Here is a 19,743-nt window from a genome sequence, read left to right as displayed (position 1 = left end):
TTTTTCCCTTGATGTCAGCCAGTTCTCCTTTCACACTCAGAAGTTCTCTCCTCAGTTCTTCCACCCATTGGGGTTCAGCAATAGCATTTACAGACACCACCACGCTCTGGACCTTTCCCACCAGGACTGTCATCCCCTGCTCCTGTTCCTGCATGCGTGCCTCACTCCCTACTCCAGGGAAAGTCATTTGGGGGTTCACCCATACAGGTTCTCGCAGGGCTTGTTTTGTCAGCACGTCTCTCAAGCCTGTCACTAGGAGGTCTCGTAGCATTATGTCTGTGGGGTTCTACTCCCCTGCCATCTTTCCTAATAATTGCTGTGTGTAGCTCTTGCAAGGCATTAATATATTGGGTCACGGTCTCCCCCTCCTTCTGCATCCTACTAAAAAGTTGTGTTCTCAGTTCCCCTACATCTGTGGGATCCCCGTGGGTCTCCTCCAAGATCTGTAGCACCTTATTAAAAGTATCCTGGTCTCGTGGGGTCCGTAACATTACTGAATCCCTGGCTTCTCCATCCAGGGCCATAATGGCCACCTCAGCCTCCAGAGCAGGGGTCATGGGGTGCATTCTCATCATGCCTCTAAGGCGCTCAGTCCAGCTCCAAAGCATAGTGTTGCTCACCCGTGAATTTGGGCAAATTACTCAGCATGGCCCCCAAGGAAAGGCTAGTCCTGGGGCCACCCCAACTGCTTGGTCTGCCTCCTGCATGCTATTGGACTGCATCCTGCTGGCTACGCCACTTGTAGGATTCTAGCAGGTGCGTAGGATGCAGTGACACACAGGAGGCAGAGCAAGGGTTAACGCAGCAATGAATCCTCTGGGTGGGGCAGAGGTGATGGTCGGCGGCACAGAAGAAGAAGCAGGAACTTCAGTGAGCAAGACCGCAGTAGGAGCACACAGTCCAGCGGACACTGCCATAGACACGGGCCATTCCTCAGCAGGCACCGCAAAGATGGGATTAAGCGGTGCCTCCGCGGTGGTGAGTGGAGCAAAGGTCCATACTCTATCCTGGTCACTACCCGGTGAGGAAGTCTCTCTAGGCTGAGGGTAGGAGGAGTCGGCAGTCTGGCTAGCTGGGGGTATAGGCACAGCTAGCGAGCGTGGGTATGTTAAGAGGGAGTTAACCATCTTACTACTCACAAGCTCGGTCCCCGCTAAATGTCCAGTCTTCCCACTCAAACTGCTTTCTATGTTGGAGCCACCCCCATCAGTCAGGTGCCCTGAACTGCTTCGGTCCGCAATCTCTTCCCCCTGAAACACTGGTGACAACCCTGATGGTTCTGGCCCAGACACGCAGAAGAGACCGTTAGCCTTGCTCTCCATCCTACAGCCTCATAACAGTGTCACATATAGTGACTTTGTGAGGTTGCCAGTGTGGTAGTCATTGCGAGGGGCTGCTGTTCCAGCACACACTGGCACCCTGCAAAGAAAGTATAGTGTCCCGTCTGTTGTGTGATGTGGGAGTATTGCACAAAACTCATGTTTGCGTTTACAGATCCTGCTGATCCCATAGTCCAGTTTCCAGACGATATCACACATTTAAGAACAGACACGAGATTCCACTTTTACAGTGCAACTTTACTTGATAACACATAATCCATGGCAGTCTCAGCAGGGCTGCCACCAGGAATTTCCCAGCCCCATACTGGCAAAATTTTCGCGCCCCCTTGGGACTGCACCCCAGCTCCGCCTCCAACTCTCGAACCTTTCACAGTCCCACCATCCACTCATAGAAAAACTCCACATCTGCACCACATCCTCACCAATCACATATTATCAATTCCCATCTCACACCAGATCACATATATAGCACTCCTACCCCTCCCAACTGGGAAAATCCCTTATCATTTTAACTATTCCTATTCTTGTACCCTAGTTTCCTAAGGCTGCTTTCACACATCAGTTTTTTGCCTTCAGTCACAATCTGTCGAATTTTGAAAAAAACGGATCTGTCGCAGATTGTGAAAAACCGATGCGACGGATCCGTTTTTTCGCCGGATCCGACTAGCTGATCCAGCTAATTGGATTCTGAAAATATTGGAGCATGCTCATTTAAAAAAATGGAATCCGTCGCCGGATTCCGTCATTTGACGGATTCGGCACCATAGGCTTCCATTCTAGCAAACGACGGACGGCGATGGATCCATCGCTGTCGGTTTTTTTGACGGACACAAAAAACATTACTATGTCCGTTTTCTCCGGCCGCCGGACAAACAATTGTCGATGGATCAGGCAATCCGTCGCTAATACAAGTCTATGAGAAAAAAAACGGTTCCGGTGGCAACTTTTGCAGGATCCGTTTTTTTCACAATTCAACGGATTGTGACTGATGGCAAAAAACTGATGTGTGAAAGCAGGAGCATCACATATTATAACAGTCACGAATCAGCACACATTTTATACAAACACTGTTTAGAGCAGGAGAGGCACATGACAGCCCCTTTCACACCCTTAGGCCGGCGTCACACACAGCGTAAAACAATACGGTCCGTATATTACGGCCGTAATACGCTGAAAAGTCCCGAAAATAGTGGTCCGTAGCTCCTCCGTAGGCGGGGTGTGTCAGCGTTTTTTGCGCATGGCATCCTCCGTATGTAATCCGTATGGCATCCGTACTGCGTGGTTTTCTCGCAGGCTTGCAAAACCAACATACCGCTATAGAAGTGATCCATGTGTCCCAAAAAGAAAAAAAAAATATATATATATATATATATATATATATATATATATACTGTCTATATATATATATATATATATATATATATATGTCAGTAGACACATATATGTATATATATTAATATTTTTTCCAGCGCTATACAGCTTGAAAGCCGGTAATTCAATTACCGGCTTTTTCTTTCTCCTTCCTAAAACCCGACATGATTTGAGACATGGTTTACATACAGTAAACCATGTCTTCTCTCCATTTTTTTTGCAGATTCCACACTACTAATGTCAGTAGTGTGTATCTGCAAAATTTGGCCGTTCTATCTACTAAATTAAAGGGTTAAATGGCGGAAAAAATTGGCGTGGGCTCCCGCACAATTTTCTCCGCCAGAGTAGTAAAGCCAGTGACTGAGGGCAGATATTAATAGCCTGGAGAGGGTCCACGGTTATTGGCCCCCCCCTGGCTAAAAACATCTGCCCCCAGCCACCCCAGAAAAGGCACATCTGGAAGATGCGCCTATTCTGGCACTTGGCCACTCTCTTCCCATTCCCGTGTAGCGGTGGGATATGGGGTAATGAAGGGTTAATGCCACCTCGCTATTGTAAGGTGACATTAAGCCAAATTAATAATGGAGAGAGAGGGCGGTGAGGCGCCCTCTGCTGGCTGTTCATAGATCGTGGGAAATTACCTAGAAAGCTCCCAGGCTCGAGATCATAAGAGGCGCCCTCTGCTGGTTGTCCTCATATGAACTCGAGCAAGGGAGCTTTCTAGGAAAGTTCCCACGATCTAGGAACAGCCAGCAGAGGGCGCCTCACCGCAAATGAAGCTAAATATAGATCATTGATCTATATTTAGCTTCATTCCCCGGGGTTTTGCAGCAAGGAGCAGCCTGCATTAGCGGAACTCCTTGCTGCAAAATGTTTTAACCCCTTCAGATGGATTTACATCGTTGGACGTTACAGATCTGCGGAGGGTAAGGATATTGTTGGTTTATTATGTTTTTTTACTTACAGAACGAGGGTCTTCAGTGACTGGATTGGGCGTAGAATAAAATACTCCAACAACCATTGTTTTTATTTCATTAAAATAATTTTAAATAATGTGTTTGTGTTTTATTTAACCCTTTACTAGTATTGGATTAATAATGGATAGGTGTCATAATTGACGCCTCTCCATTATTAATCTGGCTTAATGTAACCTTACAATAGCAAGGTGGCATTAACCCTTCATTACCCCATATCCCACCACTACACGGGAGTGGGAAGAGAGTGGCCAAGTGCCAGAATAGGCGCATCTTCCAGATATGCCTTTTCTGGGGTGGCTGGGGGCAGATGTTTTTAGCCAGGGGGGGGCCAATAACCGTGGACCCTCTCCAGGCTATTAATATCTGCCCTCAGTCACTGGCTTTACTACTCTGGCGGAGAAAATTGCGCGGGAGCCCACGCCAATTTTTTCCGCCATTTAACCCTTTAATTTAGTAGATAGAACGACCAAATTTTGCAGATACACACTACTGACATTAGTAGTGTGGAATCTGCAAAAAAAAAGGAGAGAAGACATGGTTTACTGTATGTAAACCATGTCTCAAATCATGTCGGGTTTAGGAAGGAGAAAGAAAAAGCCGGTAATTGAATTACCGGCTTTCAAGCTGTATAGCGCTGGAAAAAATATTAATATATATACATATATGTGTCTACTGACATATATATATATATACCTATTCTATGTGTACACATTTATTCTACCTATTGGACTGGAAGCTGTCAGTGTGATTTTACTGTACACCGCACTGAATTACCGGCTTTTCTCTCTAACACCGCTGCGTATTTCTCGCAAGTCACACTGCTTGTCCGTGTGTAATCCGTATTTTTCACGCTTCCATAGACTTTCATTGGCGTATTTCTTGCGCAGTACGGTGACAAACGCAGCATGCTGCGATTTTCTACGGCCGTAGAAAGCCGTATAATACTGATCAGTAAAATACGGCAGATAGGAGCAGGGGCATAGAGAATAATTGTGCCGTATTTTTTGCGAGTTTTACAGACGTAGTTTCTGCGCTCTTACGTCCGTAAAACTCGCAAGTGTGACGGCGGCCTTAGGGTATGTGCACACGATGCAGATTTAGTGCAGATTTAGTGCAGAACTGCAGCAGATTTTTCTGCAGCAGAAACGCAGAACTGCACTGTGATTTACAGTACAATGTAAATCAATGTAAAAAAAAAAAGCTGTGCACATGGTGCAGAAAAATCTGCGCAGAAACGCTGCAGATTTCAAAGAAGTGCACGTCACTTCTTTTGTGCAGTTCTGCAGCGTTTCTGCACCAGATTTTTCTGCACCATGTGCACAGCTTTTTTTTTTTCACATTAATTTAGGCTATGTTCGCACATTGCGGTTTTTACCGCGGAACCGCAGCGATTTTGCAGCTGCGGCTCCGCAGCAGTTTCCATAGCGTTTACAGTAACATGTAAACCCTATGGAAACCGCAAACCGCTGTGCACATGCTGCGGGAAAAACTGCACGGGAACACAGCGGTTTACAACCCGCAGTATGTCACTTCTTTGTGCAGAATCGCAGCGATTCTGCACCCATAGAAATGCATTGATCCGCTTACTTCCCGCATGGGGCTGTGCACACCATGCGGGAAGTAAGCAGATAATGTGCGGGTGGTACCCGGGGTGGAGGAGAGGAGACTCTCCTCCAGGCCCCGGGAACCATATTTGTGGTAAAAAAAAAAGAATTAAAATAAAAAATAATGATATACTCACCTCTGAAGTCTCAGCGCTGCACGCGGCCGTCCGGTCTCAGGTTTGCTATGCGACCAGGACCTGCAGTGACGTCGCGGTCACATGACCGTGACGTCACGAAGGTCCTTCTCGCACTTTTGGAACCGGACCGCCGCCTGCAGTGCCGAGGAGATCGGGACGTCAGAGGGTGAGTATATCATTATTTTATTATTTTTAACATTACTATTGATGCTGCATATTGCTGCATATGCAGCATCAATAGTAGGAGTAAAATCCCGCAGCGGAACCCGCAGGACAAACCGCGATAAATCTGCAGGGATAACCGCAGCGGGTTTGCCCTTCAGATTTATCAAATCCGCTGCGGGAAAACCCGCAGGGACCCGACGCAACGTGTGAACATAGCCTTACATTGTACTGCACAGAAACTGCATAGAAACTGCATCAAATCTGCAGATGCAGATTTAGTGCAGAAAAGTCTGCACCACATTTCCTACGTGTGCACATAGCCTTACAACTTCATAACAATGACATACACAGTGCTCCTATAGTAGTGTTCCTCTCATTACTAGCAATACTACAGTACCAGATAATCACAGTAACTCTATAACGGTATTATTATTTTTATTAAACCATGAGAATTGTGTTGTGCTTCTTCAGGAGGGAACACCCGTGCTGTCTAGAATTTGTGTACTTTTTAAATTTTATCATTAAAATGGTAAGCTAGTGAGTTTGAACTATAGAATATGATCCACTCTAATTTTTTCGATTTAAAGGGCCCTACAGACCATTAATTAAAAGCTGAAAAGGTCTTGGTTGCAGAAACCCGTGACCCTTAGGCCTCTTTCACATTTCCGAATTGATGTATCGACGGATGTTCTGAAAATAGAGTAACACGTGTGTAACGCATCCAGTTTTATGACGGATGCGTCGAATATGTTCTGCCAGAATATTCAGGTATAAATTTTTGGAGAGAGAGAGAAAGAGAGAGAGAGAGACTGCCATTATAGCCAACGACGTATGCCGCAGGATGCGTCGTTGCGCGTTTTTCCGACGCTGACAACAAACGTTTTATTGAACGTTTTTTCCAGACGACGGACCGCTATTTTCCGACGGATCCAGTGCACGATGGATGAAACGGATGGCCATCCGTCACAATCCATCGCTAATACAAGTCTATGGGAAAAAACAGGATCCTGCAGAGAAATTTGCAGGATCCTGTTTTTTCAAAACTCGACGGATTTCGATGGGAGGAAAAAGACAGAAGTGTGAAAGAGGTCTTAGTTGTTTCTTAAAGCCACAACTGTCCTGTACCTAGCCTCCCTGGGTCCAGTGTTGAGCCTCCGACGCTGCTCTCAGTGCCTGTTATTGTCTGCAGTGCTGATTTCATGTAGACAGCGCTGCAGCCGATAAATAAGCTCGGTGACTTTTCCTGAGTTGACGGCTCAGAGCCGCTGAGCTCACTGACAAACACTTGAAGCAGCAGAGGAGACTTAGCGATGGACCTGCGGACGATAAGCTAAAGTGGGTTTGTTTTTTGACAATAAGAGGACTGGAAAACCATTTTTCATTTTAAAGTAGATCTGGCATGATGATCTGTTTACCTTAAAGGGGTATTCTCACCTGCAAGATCCTGTACAGGGGATTGCAGTAACTTAGGTATCCATGATTACGACCACTCATATAGTGACAGTTATAGTTAGTGGTCGTAACCTACTATAATGCACATGGGGTAAGCAACATAATGAATCCGAATAACTATTCTACATTTCTAATTGGAGGTATTTGCTATTATTATTACACCTACTACATATTGGGACAGAATCTTGGAGGTGGGAATACCTCTTTAAATGGTCACTGTACTTTCAGTCCATTTAATCTCATTTGATAAAGTCTTCTAAACTGGCAATATTCAAATCACTTTAAATAAAAATAATGTTGTGTTAACCTGGTAATATCACTCCAAAGTGACAGCCAGTCAGTGTTTCTCTGTCTAACTTCCTCTAGAAATTATATTCAGCACACAGAAACTATACAGTCTTAATGGATATAAAATAGGATCATTATCTATTGTTATATGATTAAATGATGTCTCATCAGCGATGCTTGGAAATATGTACCTGTATAGTGTTTCTTGATCTACCTATGGCTTAGAGCACAAAGGATACATAGGATATGTGCTCATTGCAGCCATCTCTATTGTTGTTCTATGTGCAGTCTGCTCTGGAGTGCAAAAGACGAAGTGCGTTCCATGAGATACATGCGCAGTGTCGCGGTATCCATAGTGCATTGCTAAACCATTACTGCCGATATAGGGCAGATCTGTTTGGAGCGCAAAGGATGGTTATGCGCTCCACACGGGACATGCGCAGTGTGGTTTTACCCACAAGGCAACACAAAATGCGGATGTCCGGCCCGCGATGGAGGAGGGAAGGGGGGACGAGAAGCGGGGATATTTAAAATGGAGGTGAGTGGAGTATCGGTAAGACATCATATCCACATCGGGACACATTTTTTTTGTATCGGGGCTCCTGATGATCCAGAGGGGCGAAACGCGTTGAGGCGGAGCAGGCGGGTGGCGTGCAGATGAGTACCATGATCTTTCCATGCCATGTCCAGTAATGGCAGATATCATTCTTGTTTGAAGGCATATCTGGGCATGAACTGATATTGTTTATCATAATGGTTACCGGGTACTCCTAAATGTAAATAGAAGGGGATAATTATAGATATAAATTATCAAAAGGGGATTTTTCCCTCTAATTTTCTATTCTGCATGCTTTGATCAAGGTTTACATTAGAAGTATCTATGATTGCCACCAAACGCCAATTGTGTTCTCTATTGTTTTTATGTTATGTTCTTATTGGGGGCTAGGGTCTCCCTAGCGATAGGAGTGATAATTGTCTAGATATAGAGGTACCCCTTAAATACATACTGTACATCGTGCGAGAGAACACCCGGATGACTGAAAGGATATCTAGGGCCTATAGGGGCAGTCATCCTTGAGCGGGGGCGCCATTACGTTTCCCATAGGGTGCCAACCTCCGCAGTTAGGTAGGTGCAAGAATAGGCACCAGACTTGGGATTCAAACCCCCCCATTAGGTTGGTTGTGGTTTGTGTTTTTTTTCACTATGTGTCGGCTTTTGATGTGTAACCACTGGTTGGTTGTTTTTAAAAATAGTACTAAGAAAATAAAATCAATTTTTATAGGGTATAATTATGATTTATAACTTCCTATAATCTGCCTGTTGTAAAATGTAATCCTTCTGTAGTAACAGAGATAGCAAGGAAGATTGCAGGACATCCGGATGGGTCTTTGCCTCTCAGCTTAAAGGGAATCGGTAACCCTAAAAATCGTATCTGAGCTAAGCCCACCGGCATCAGGGGCTCATTTACAGCATTCTGTAATGCTGTAGATAAACCCCCGATGTAACCGGAAAGATGAGAAATAAAGGTTATGTCATACCGGCCTCCTCTGATGCTGCGGCCGCTTCTCCTATCAGTCCCGCTCTCTCCATTTCTCCTCACCGCTCTCAGTGTCGCGCCGGTTCCCCGCGTCCTCTTCCTGCTGCTCGGGGATTGCGGCGTGGGGTGCGCGCTCCTTTTCCCTCCCGTCCTGTACCTGCTCCACACATGCGCCTTAGGATGCGGGCGTGCACTTCTTCCTCCAGTTAACCATTTCGGACCCTCCCTGCTCCTCTCTCCTCCAATCAGGTACTTCTTTGGGCTATATCAGGCCTCGCCTCCATAATGGAGGTGCCTGATTGTTGTGTGCAGTTTGTACCTTCGTTTGGCCCTGTCTGGTTCAGATCCTTTTCTGCTCCGGTCTGGTCTGTTTTCTCAGGCTCATTCTCCTCCTGTCTTCCCTCCGTTTTCCCAGCCTGTCTCCCTTGGTTCGTCCCTTCCTCCCCTCTCCCTTTTACTTTCATTCCCAGGATTTCTCCTCCACTTCCGTCCTTCCCTTCTGTCCTTTCCAGAGCCGTCCCTCTTGGTGCCAGCTGTTGCGGTATTGTTCCCCTCGGGCCTGCTCCCCAACTATCCCTGTATAGGGGTTGTCATCGCGGGTTCGCTCGCCCCTGGGTGTATCAGTACCATGACCCAGAGGGTCCACTCTCTGTCTGGTTCTTCCGTCCTCACGGTCACTATTGGACTGCGCTCAGATTTCATCAGAGTGCAGTCAGATTGTCACAGTCTTCCGTCCTCACGGTCACTATAGGACTGCGCTTAGATTTCATCAGAGTGCAGTCAGATTGTCTCAGTCTTCCGTTGTCACGGTCACTATAGGACTGCGCTCAGATTACATCAGAGTGCAGTCAGATTGTCACAGGTTATTACTCACCCAGGGGCGGTCCCGGCTCTGTTTGGGTCTGATGGGCATCGCAGTCCGGTCCAGTGCCTCCTATCTTCATACGATGACGTCCTCTTCTTGTCTTCATGCTGCGGCACCGGCGTACTTTGCCCTGATGAGGGCAGAGCAAAGTACTGCAGTGTGCAGGTGTCAGGAAAGGTCAGAGAGGCCCAGCGCCTGCGCACTGCAGTACTTTGCTCTGACCTCAACAGGGCAGACAAAGTACGCCTGCGCCGAAGCCGCAGCAAGAAGACAAGGAGAGGACGACATCGTATGAAGATAGGAGGCCCCGGTCCGGACAGCAACACCCATCGGACCCGGACCGCAGCGGGAACGCACCTGGGTGAGTATAATATAACCTTTATTTCTCATCTTTCAGATTACATTGGGGGCTTATCTACAGCACTACAGAATGCTGTAGATGAGCCCCTGATGCCGGTGGGCTTAGATCAGATACGATTTTTGGGGTGACAGATTCCCTTTAACAGAGTTCAGGGCAGTGAAATCATTGAACAAAGGAAACATAAATGCCGGTAGTTGAGGGAACAGAAGTTCTTCTAGCCCATGTAGTGCTGGTAGAATACTGCAGAACAACAACTGCCCACTAAAAAGCGAGAAAATGCAATTGCAATGCTAGAAAATAGGAGTCGTTCTTGGCCATGCTACCCTGTTATGTGGACTAAAAGTAGCTTTAAGTTGTCCAGGTTTTACATAAAAGAACAGGTACACTTTAAGTAAAATTAGTTAGTAGGTTCTGTCTGATTTCATGATAGATGGTGCATAACTGTATCAACAAAATAATGGCCCCACGGGTGTTGTCTTGTGGTTCCATGCACTGACATTGAGACCTCAAACCCCCTTATGACCAGACATTCCCTAGCTTGCAGTGCACTTTCTAAGCAGTGGACTTGGTCATCCAGATGTCTCCTGGCGGCAGGTATTAATCACATGTGTAGGTTAATATTTATGCAGTTTCTTAGGTTCTGAAGGTCTCAATTTTTGGATTTGACTTTGCTGTTAATGTGAGCTCTGTGTTTTACCTGGATCATACTTGACGGCTAATAAAATATGTAGAGGACTTGCATTGTGTGATAATATAATACAGCAGGATCTTCTTATCGTTGCAGCACTATTGTTCTATACCACATGATGACATGGGGCTTGGCGGTTCTGCTTTGCGTAGAAGGTGTTGCAATGCTCTACTACCCTTCAGTATCTAAGTGAGTATCATCATTCTGCATATATTATTGAATGAGGACCCGACTATGGAAGCAAACAGAAAAATGTGTCTAATTTCTGTCTATTCCTTTTCGGCCATGCTCACATAATACAGACACCAGACTGTTATACAGAAAACCTATGATACAATACAATATGTAGAATTTTATAATCACAAATGCCGTGACACAACATGACTTACTAAACTGGATTAAAATTAACTCCCCTCTCAATAATCTTAAACTCTGCTTTTATCCACTCAACTATGTCAACATTTAGTGATAATCCCTGATTTATGAGTTTTGGCTATTATTAATTATGCAAAACAGTTGTAGTCCACATAAACACGCTTACGGCATAAACTTGCTAAAGAACCAAAAGTGAACTTCACTAAAACAAACTTTTATCGTAGGCCGAATAGTTCCAAGTAGGGTTTCATTCACAGAATGTATACTTTTAGGCAGCTGTGATGTTTTGTCGCCTGTGTTACAAGCAATATATCTGGACCAGCAGCGCTGGACGTACACTACCATAGAATAGGGATTGTGCTATGTGAAGGCATTTGTGCTTTCATTCATACCTGAATGTCTGAGCAAACATACAGACCTCCTTGATATTTCTACAGGACGAATCGACACAGTATGTACGTTACAATCTTTCAGCGATCTCCATACCCACAGAACCCCTTCATCTTCTTTGTTCAGGAGCGCACCGCTCCCCTGCCTTTTGGTTTCCTGCTTGTCATGACAGTGCACTCTTGCTGCGCTCTCAGTGCACTCTTGCTGATTGACATTTCGGACAAGCAGTAAGGTTGAAATCCTAGTCCGAACTGTGCACTCTAAAATGTTGCAAGCAGAGGCAGCTTTGCTTCAGAACATCCGAGAAGTGCAGCAACAGTGAAGCTGCATGGATCCAGCAATCCAATCATCTTCAGAGCAGCTCTCGCAAGCAAAGAGCCTGTAAATGCTGCACTCCTTGACTAGGAATACACAATAGAATTAAAAATCTTTTCCTTCTCAAAAATGAAGAGATTTTTAATAGCAAGTAAATTGCAAAGTTGATTATTTTTCAAGCATTTTACAATATTAACCATTCATTATATTGCAGAGGAAACCCCTCGTTACTGGAAGGTCTTTTATACAATCCACCTTATGTTCTGGTCTGTTTGGCCCTTATCCTTTCCCCTGAAAAGTAAACAGAAGCAATTCATGAATATTCATTAACTGCCTGTCACGCCGTTAACGGCGATAAAGGGGCAGGACGGCGTACTAGGACCCGCTCCTGTCCCTGCCACTATAATGGGGCCCTGACTTTCCCTTATCACAGGGGTACCTATGATGGTTAGGAGGCCTGAGCTGCCAGCGTATCCCTGTCTCCTGTGTAGGCCCTATCAATGGCGCCCTCACCCCCCAAAGGAGGTGGACTGCACCAGTGTATAAATACAACAATAAACAGGGTATACAGACAAGGTAACTAAAAGTCTCAAACTCACCAAATGCTCACACAATCACAGACGTAACACATAGAAGGAAAGAGAAGGAAAAAACTAGGAAGGAAAACAGGTTTAGCATGTAGCCAAAACAGCAGACACCAATCTCTGTAAATAAACCTCCAAGCTCCTAATACACCACGCTCCTTCAACCTCCAAGCCAGGCAGCTGAACTGATCACTGACAATAGCTGAAGCCAAGGCTGGGTCTATATAGAGGAGGAGATTACAAAATCACCATCAGCTGAGAGACCCAGTTCACAGCAACTCAGCAACAAGATTAACTCCTGCACTGCTGGCACAAAGCAGCCAGGTCAGAATACAGGAGAAGAGCTTCTCTTCACTGTGTGTGAACGAGGCCCAGAGCGCTGCGGTTCTCTGAAACCAATCTGTCGCGGTAGCCATGTGACACTGCCTCAAGGCTAAACTGTGAACATAATTGGAATCATTGTCAAACTCAATTTTTGGGTCGTTTAGGGATAGGGTGATATTTTGTCCTGATTTATAGGCATTATTGGAACAACAATGCAGCCATAAAAAATGAAAAATCAGCTATCAGTGTTTATTTGTATTCTTTGCCTCCACATTGGAGATGCTTTTGTTTTCCAAGGATGGCATTATGTCAACTGTATATTAGTTACCTTTCCATATACAGACACAATCAATCTATTCCTTAAGTGTCTGAAAAGTGCAAAAATGTATCTATCTCGCTATAACTTGCCCAATGTAGTCGCCACATGTTACAGCCATATATGTTCGATGTCACCATGGCTTAGTGTACACATTGAAGTGATATTGAACTAAGGAACTGAACTGAGATTTTATTACTCTTTATTATTTTTACTGTTTATACTACTTTTTTATTAATTAAAATCATTGGAGAAATTTCTTAAAGGAGCAGTCCAAGATTTACTGTTGACAAATCCTAACACGGTTAGCATGTAAGCTGTCTACATTACATTTGGCATACAAGTTTGAACATTAGTGTCAGACATGTGCCCTAAATGTGTGAAACTTTATGCTTATACAACTTACGTGAATCTGCTGTTGACTCCATTTGTAAAGATAAACTTCTATGTAATATGCATCTTTTGCAGCGTACAGTTGTAAAGCAAAGCTTACCGGTGTACAGCTAGTGTGTATAAATGCTGCATGATTATCATGTAGTGTGAATAGAGCCTTACAGGTCAGAATTGTCTGATAGGGCACCACTTTATAATGTAGGTGAAAATGGTTTCATCTTGTTTTCCAGTTGTGAGGAAGGTCTAGAACATGCAATTCCTCATTATGTTACTACCTACGCACCTCTTCTGCTTGTAATGGTAGCTAATCCAATCCTGTTTAGAAGAACTGTTTCAGCAGGTAAGATGTCATAAGCCTTATTTATTCACGTACATTGTGGAACCTGTTGCAACTATATACACAGTTATGGGTAGGGTTAGATATACAGGAATCCAATTTATTATACCATATTTTCCGCTTTGTAAGACGCACTTTATTTCCCCCGAATTTGGAGGGGAAATGGGAGTGCGTCTTACAAAGCAGATATACTGCTTACCGTTACAGGCTGGAATGAGGGGGTGTCCGCTGCTGCTGCCGCGGTTGTCCGCCGCCGCTGCCGCAGTTGTCCTTTGCTGCCCAGGGTGATGCTGGAGTCTCCTGTGCTGTGGGGGGATCTGGTGACATTTTGTGAAAGGCCAGAGCCCCCCGGCAGTTCATCCATGCTTTCCTGTGTGACGGACTCCGGGAAAATGGCCGCCGCAATCTCGAGAGATGAGATTTCAGCGCTGAGATCTCATCTCTCGAGATCTTGGTCCCAAGATCTCCATCTGCGCATGCGCCACCTCCTGGTGGACATTTTCCCGACCGAGGTCCACCGCACAGGAAAGCATAGACGAACTGCCAGGGAGGGGGGGGGGGGCTCTGGCCTTTCACAAAATGTCAGCAGAGCCCCGCGCAGCATCGGAGACACCCCCGCAGCACCGGAGACACCCTTGCCACACCGGAGACTAGTGATTTGACTAAAGAAGGAAAATGGGTACAGGAAATCAAATTGCCTGGACTTTCTCTTAACAGTACTGCCATGCAGGAGCTCTGCTCTAACTCCAGATAACAACAACTGGTGTCAACTATCAACTTTCCAACCTGACCTCAAGTGCCTACATTTTATGTCTCTGCAGATTAATTATCCTTTTTCAGGTTATGCTTTGTAAAGAAGTGTTGTTGAGAATGCATGCACTACCAAGAACAATGATGTATTGGGCAGCACAAAAGATTCATTCCACCCAAGGAATATTCATTGGCAGCCTGTTTAGACTGCAAGATTGCTCTGAAACGAACGTTCCTAGGAACACTTTTTCACAGTGATCTGACAGGGTAATTCCATCTTTATTTTTCTTCCCAACTTTTTGCTGGATCTTCCGCCATAGTTAAAGGTGGAATTATAATCATAGAATGTTAGAGTTGGAAGGGACCTCCAGGGTCATCATGTCCAACCCCCTGCTCAATGCAGGATTCACTAGACCATCTCAGATGTCTGTCCAGCCTCTGTGTGAAGACTTCCATTGAAGGAGAACTCACCACCTCTCATGGCAGCCTGTTCTACTCATTGATCACCCTCACTATCAAAAAGTTTTTTTCTAATATCTAATCTGTGTCTCCTCCCTTTCAGTTTCATTCCATTGCTTAACCGATTTGTGATCTTAAAAAGAACCTGCTATCTTGTAGAATGTGAACCCTCGCGGCAGGGTCCTCTCTCCTCATGTACCAGTTGTGACTTGTATTGTGTAAGATTATTGTACCTGTTTTTTATTATGTATACCCCTTCTCACATGTAAAGCGCTATGGAATAAATGGCGCTATAATAATAATAATTAACCTGCAGATATAAGGTTAATCTGCAGGTCAACATCATTTTGAGCCTGCCCTGATACATAGAGAATTGGCTGCACTCAATTGTACTAAAGCAAATGAATGTGTGAAACATGAAATGTGAATAGCGTAATGGCTTATGAAGTCTATGAAAAAACACATGAGATGCTTAGCACAAAATTTGGCCAAAAAATGTGAGCCCATCCACCAACGTCAAGGTAATCTCATGGATTGGATGGGCCCCTGACCTAACTGCCTAGTGTGAACACTTACGTCTGGCTAATGTATTGATAAAGCCTGTATTTATGGGAAGGTCGGAACCAAATGTGTTTGGATGTAATTAAAATCACAGCATGGTGAAGGGTGCGGTGTTCAAGTCAGAAACAATGGTACATAACAAGTAATGGTGAACTGACTGAACAGAGAACTAGTCTGAACTGGTGCATACCAAAAACAACTGATATAGCAAATAGAGACATGGTTGCACTCCGTTGTACTGCTTTTGGTATGCACCAGTTCAGACTAGTTCTCTGTTCAGTCAGTTTACCATTACTTGTTATGCCCTGGTACATAGACCCCCACTGCAAGGGGGAAACTAACTTTATTCCTCCCGGTAGCGTTCCAGATTTTGTCATGGGGGTGGTGCCAACACTCTGCGTATAGAGAGTGGAGGCTGTAGCTGTGTCCCCAGCACTGACTGACAGCTGACTCTATTGTTGAGCTGTTTTCAGTCAGTGACGGGGGGGGGGCTTACAGTCGCCTCTCTCTACACACAGCGCAGTGACTGAACCCGTGCCAGCGCTGCCCTGTGTCTGAAGCTGGAATGCTACCATTAGGAATAAAGTTAACTTCAAAACACTGCTAACCTGCACATTATGCCCATATCTACAAATTAATAGTGTTGTTTAATGTGACAGATTCATTTAAAAAAAAAACTGTCACCCCCCGAGACATATGTGACCTATTAATATGGGCATGCAGGTAATAGAAATGTTACACTAGTCCTACCTGTATGCCTCATACTAGCGGTCTTATTGAGAAATTTTATATTCTTTCTTTATGTTAATGATTTCTTCCAGGCTCCGGGGCGTGCGGTGCCTGGAAGAAATCCCTGTCTCCTGTCTTCATTGTAATACTTACCCACCTCCCATCAGCATCAGTTATGGCCCTGGAATCCTGCACCTGCACCCTGCACTCCCTGATAAATACATACCGCCTCTTCACTGCTGTGAGCGCTGCACTCAGGGATCTTCTGCGCAGGTGCCGGTGAGTCACTGTGACATCCAGTGTGCACACCGTCATCGCTAGGAACCATGTGTACATTGTGATGACTATGCAGGGAGGAAGTGGGGAGAGCACCTTATCGGCATGCACACCAGAGGTCACTGGCGCTGAAGTCACCGGTGCCTGCGCATAAGATCTCTGAATGCAGTGCCCATAGAAGAGAGGATGAGGTATGTATTTCTGAGGGAGTGCAGATGCTGATGGGAGGGGGTAATGAAGACAGCAGGCAGGGATTTCTATCACCTGTATGCCCATATTAATAGGTCACATACGTTCGGGGCGGGGGGAGGGGGATGTGACAGATTCCCTTTAAATAACCACTGATCAGTAAATGTTTACCAATAGGCAGTCATTTAATAGCCTGTTTACACAGCTAGACAGCGCTTGACAATACACACTGAAAGATCTGCAAGAAATCATTCAGTGCACAAAGGCTGCCATTTTCTCGGCAGCACGAGACCTGTCTATAAAGGACAATGTGCTGTTGAGAATGATGGTCTTTGCAGTACAAAAGATAATTTCACCTAATGAATGACCATTTTGTTCGTCCATCAGGTGATTGTCAGCATTACTCTCGATCATGACAATCTTGCAGTGTAAATGCACCTTCAGTGACATTATCAGATGATTGCAGCTTCCTGCACTCTTTGCTGTTGTTCTCCTGCCCACTCTCTGTCTGTCCCTTATGACGTGACCTCAGCTCCGATCGCTGCTGTCCTGTATCTCAGATACTTCTAGTGCCATATGTCTGGTGATTCCAGCTCAGGTCACAAGATAATGTGATGTTGGTCAGGGAGAGTATCAATCAGGAAGAGGAAGAGAAAAGCCAAGACAGTGATTCCAGGGATCTGCAAACAACTTATTACATGATGCAGCTAAAATGAAAGATGCATTACCAAGTAGTCAGGAATTTTTTTTTCACAAAAGTCAAAATTGTTCTGCTGTTAAGCCTAAATATCTAGCTTCTACAGTGAGCTTGCAAGTAATGTGCAGAAATCTGTTTTTAACATACTTCCTTACTGTTTAACAGTTGCCACATTATTAAAAGGAAGACAAGGAATATACACAGAAAATGAAAGACGTCTAGGAACTGAAATTCAGATACGATTTTTCAAGATCATGTTGGTGTTCATGATATGGTAATGAGTGTCTGTGTTTTGTTAGGTCGGCTTTGCATCACATGCGTTTTTGTGCCCGCCTCAAAAAAGGATGAAACTGCCAAAAATGAGGTTAAACACAGAACAAAGTGACTCTGTCTGCTTCATTAGAGTCAATGTCGGATATGCCTAATTCCCATTTTTCAGGGCTTTAGACTGAGCCACTGATTTGTGACTAAAACATGATGTGAACCTAGCCTTAAAATGAAGAAGGAATAAAAAAAGGGTTTGGGTCAAATGTGTTCAAATTGTAAGAATTTACAGGCATCATCTAGTGGGCAAATTATCGAAATCATGACAGTTTGAATTTTTTGAAGGGTCTGACCACACATGTGCGGGTAGCTGTCACATGGCCTACACTGATGGGGTTGTGGCTGTATAATTTTATGGCACAGTGGTGTAGTTATTAGCTCCCTGCAGCTGGACGGAGTTTCAGACACGCACCCAGCTTCACCAGGACTTTTGCTTTTAACGTATGGTGCCTCCAAAAGGCTTCTCGAGGGGCAACTATCACTCCTGGAGCGGATGAAGGTCCTGGTGGCCTAACTTTATGTTACATGCAAACCCTGAAAAACACAGTTTAAAAAATATATATCTGTATTCAATAGCACTCTAATAATAATAATGTATAAAACTGCTGCGTTTTATCGGTCAGGAGAGAGTGTAACTAATGGGTCGTACATCACAACTGGCACTAATATCTGTTTCATCTTTTTATCAGTTGGTTGTCCAATATAATCAATGAAAGCCTTTTGTTCTATCTGGAAATGCAGACAAACATAAATGGAGATCAGCTGAAAAATGTCAGGAATGCCGCACTTATCACATGGTTCATCATGGTAAGCCAGCCATGAACTCAATCAGCTTCCATGCCGTGTCTAATGAAATATCTTCAGATGCCTTCTGGGGATGTATCTGTTCTATATTTAGTAATTTATCTAGGAACTTAGTAACGAGAAGCTACAAATGGGTAAACTTAGCCCTGAATCAAGGTATCTTAGAGGTTAGAAATATTTAAAACGTATTACTTTATTTTGATGTTTGCACTTTCTGACCTCTACACTTTTAGGTAAAACTAGCTGAAGAGCCCGGCGTTGCCTGGGCATAGTAAATATCTGTGGTTAGTTATAGCACGTCACTTCTCTTATTTTCCCATCACGCCTCTCATTTTCCCAATCACATCTTTAATTTTCCCCCTCACATCTCTCATTTTCTCCCTCACACCTCTCATTTTCTCCCTCACTCCTCTCATTCCCGCCTAACACTTGTCATTTCAACCTCACATCTGTCATTTTCCCTCACTCCTCTCATTTTGCACTCACACCTTTTCATTTTCACCTCACACCTCTCATTTTCACCTCAGTATATACATGTTTGTCATCTCCCTTATATATAATATACACCTGTATGTCATCTCCTGTATATAGTATATACCTGTATGTCATCTCCCCTGTATATAGTATATACCTGCTGTGTGTCATCTCCCCTGTATATAGTATATACCTGTATGTCATCTCCTCCTATATATAGCATATACCTGTATGTCATCTCCTCCTATATATAGTATATACCTGTATGTCATCTCCTATATATAGTATATACCTGTATGTCATCTCCTTCTATATATAGTATATACCTGTATGTCATCTCCTCCTGTATATAGTATATACCTGTGTGTTATCTCCCCTGTATATAGTATATATCTGTGTGTCATCTCCTCCTGTATATAGTATATACCTGTATGTCATCTTCTATATATAGCATATACCTGTATGTCATCTCCTCCTGTATATAGTATATACCTGTAGGTAATCTGCTCCTGTATATAGTATATACCTGTGTGTCATCTCCTCCTGTATATAGTATATACCTGTGTGTCATCTCCTCATGTATATAGTATGTACCTGTATGTCATCTCCTCCTTTATATAGTATATACCTGTGTGTCATCTCTCCTGTATATAGTATATA

General features: G+C 44.3%; 1 protein-coding gene across 3 annotated transcripts in view; it reads left to right on the top strand.

Moving 5' to 3' along the window:
* GPR143 (G protein-coupled receptor 143) overlaps window positions 1-19,743 on the top strand; it is a 98,833-nt gene that overhangs the window by 25,847 nt on the left and 53,243 nt on the right. For 2 of the 3 annotated variants that reach the window (XM_069761586.1, XM_069761585.1), the window contains exons 4-7: window positions 10,883-10,975; window positions 13,714-13,823; window positions 17,647-17,755; window positions 18,495-18,612. In XM_069761586.1, coding sequence (XP_069617687.1) covers window positions 10,883-10,975; window positions 13,714-13,823; window positions 17,647-17,755; window positions 18,495-18,612 — 430 coding nt within the window. The remainder of the gene's footprint in view (window positions 1-10,882; window positions 10,976-13,713; window positions 13,824-17,646; window positions 17,756-18,494; window positions 18,613-19,743) is intronic. The other variant, XM_069761587.1, reaches the window with a different exon arrangement.

Source organism: Ranitomeya imitator, chromosome 3, assembly GCF_032444005.1.
Source record: "Ranitomeya imitator isolate aRanImi1 chromosome 3, aRanImi1.pri, whole genome shotgun sequence".
Lineage (NCBI taxonomy): Eukaryota > Metazoa > Chordata > Amphibia > Anura > Dendrobatidae > Ranitomeya > Ranitomeya imitator.
The sequence above is the reverse complement of the archived record's forward strand: the minus strand, read 5'-3'. Positions and strand labels throughout refer to the sequence as shown.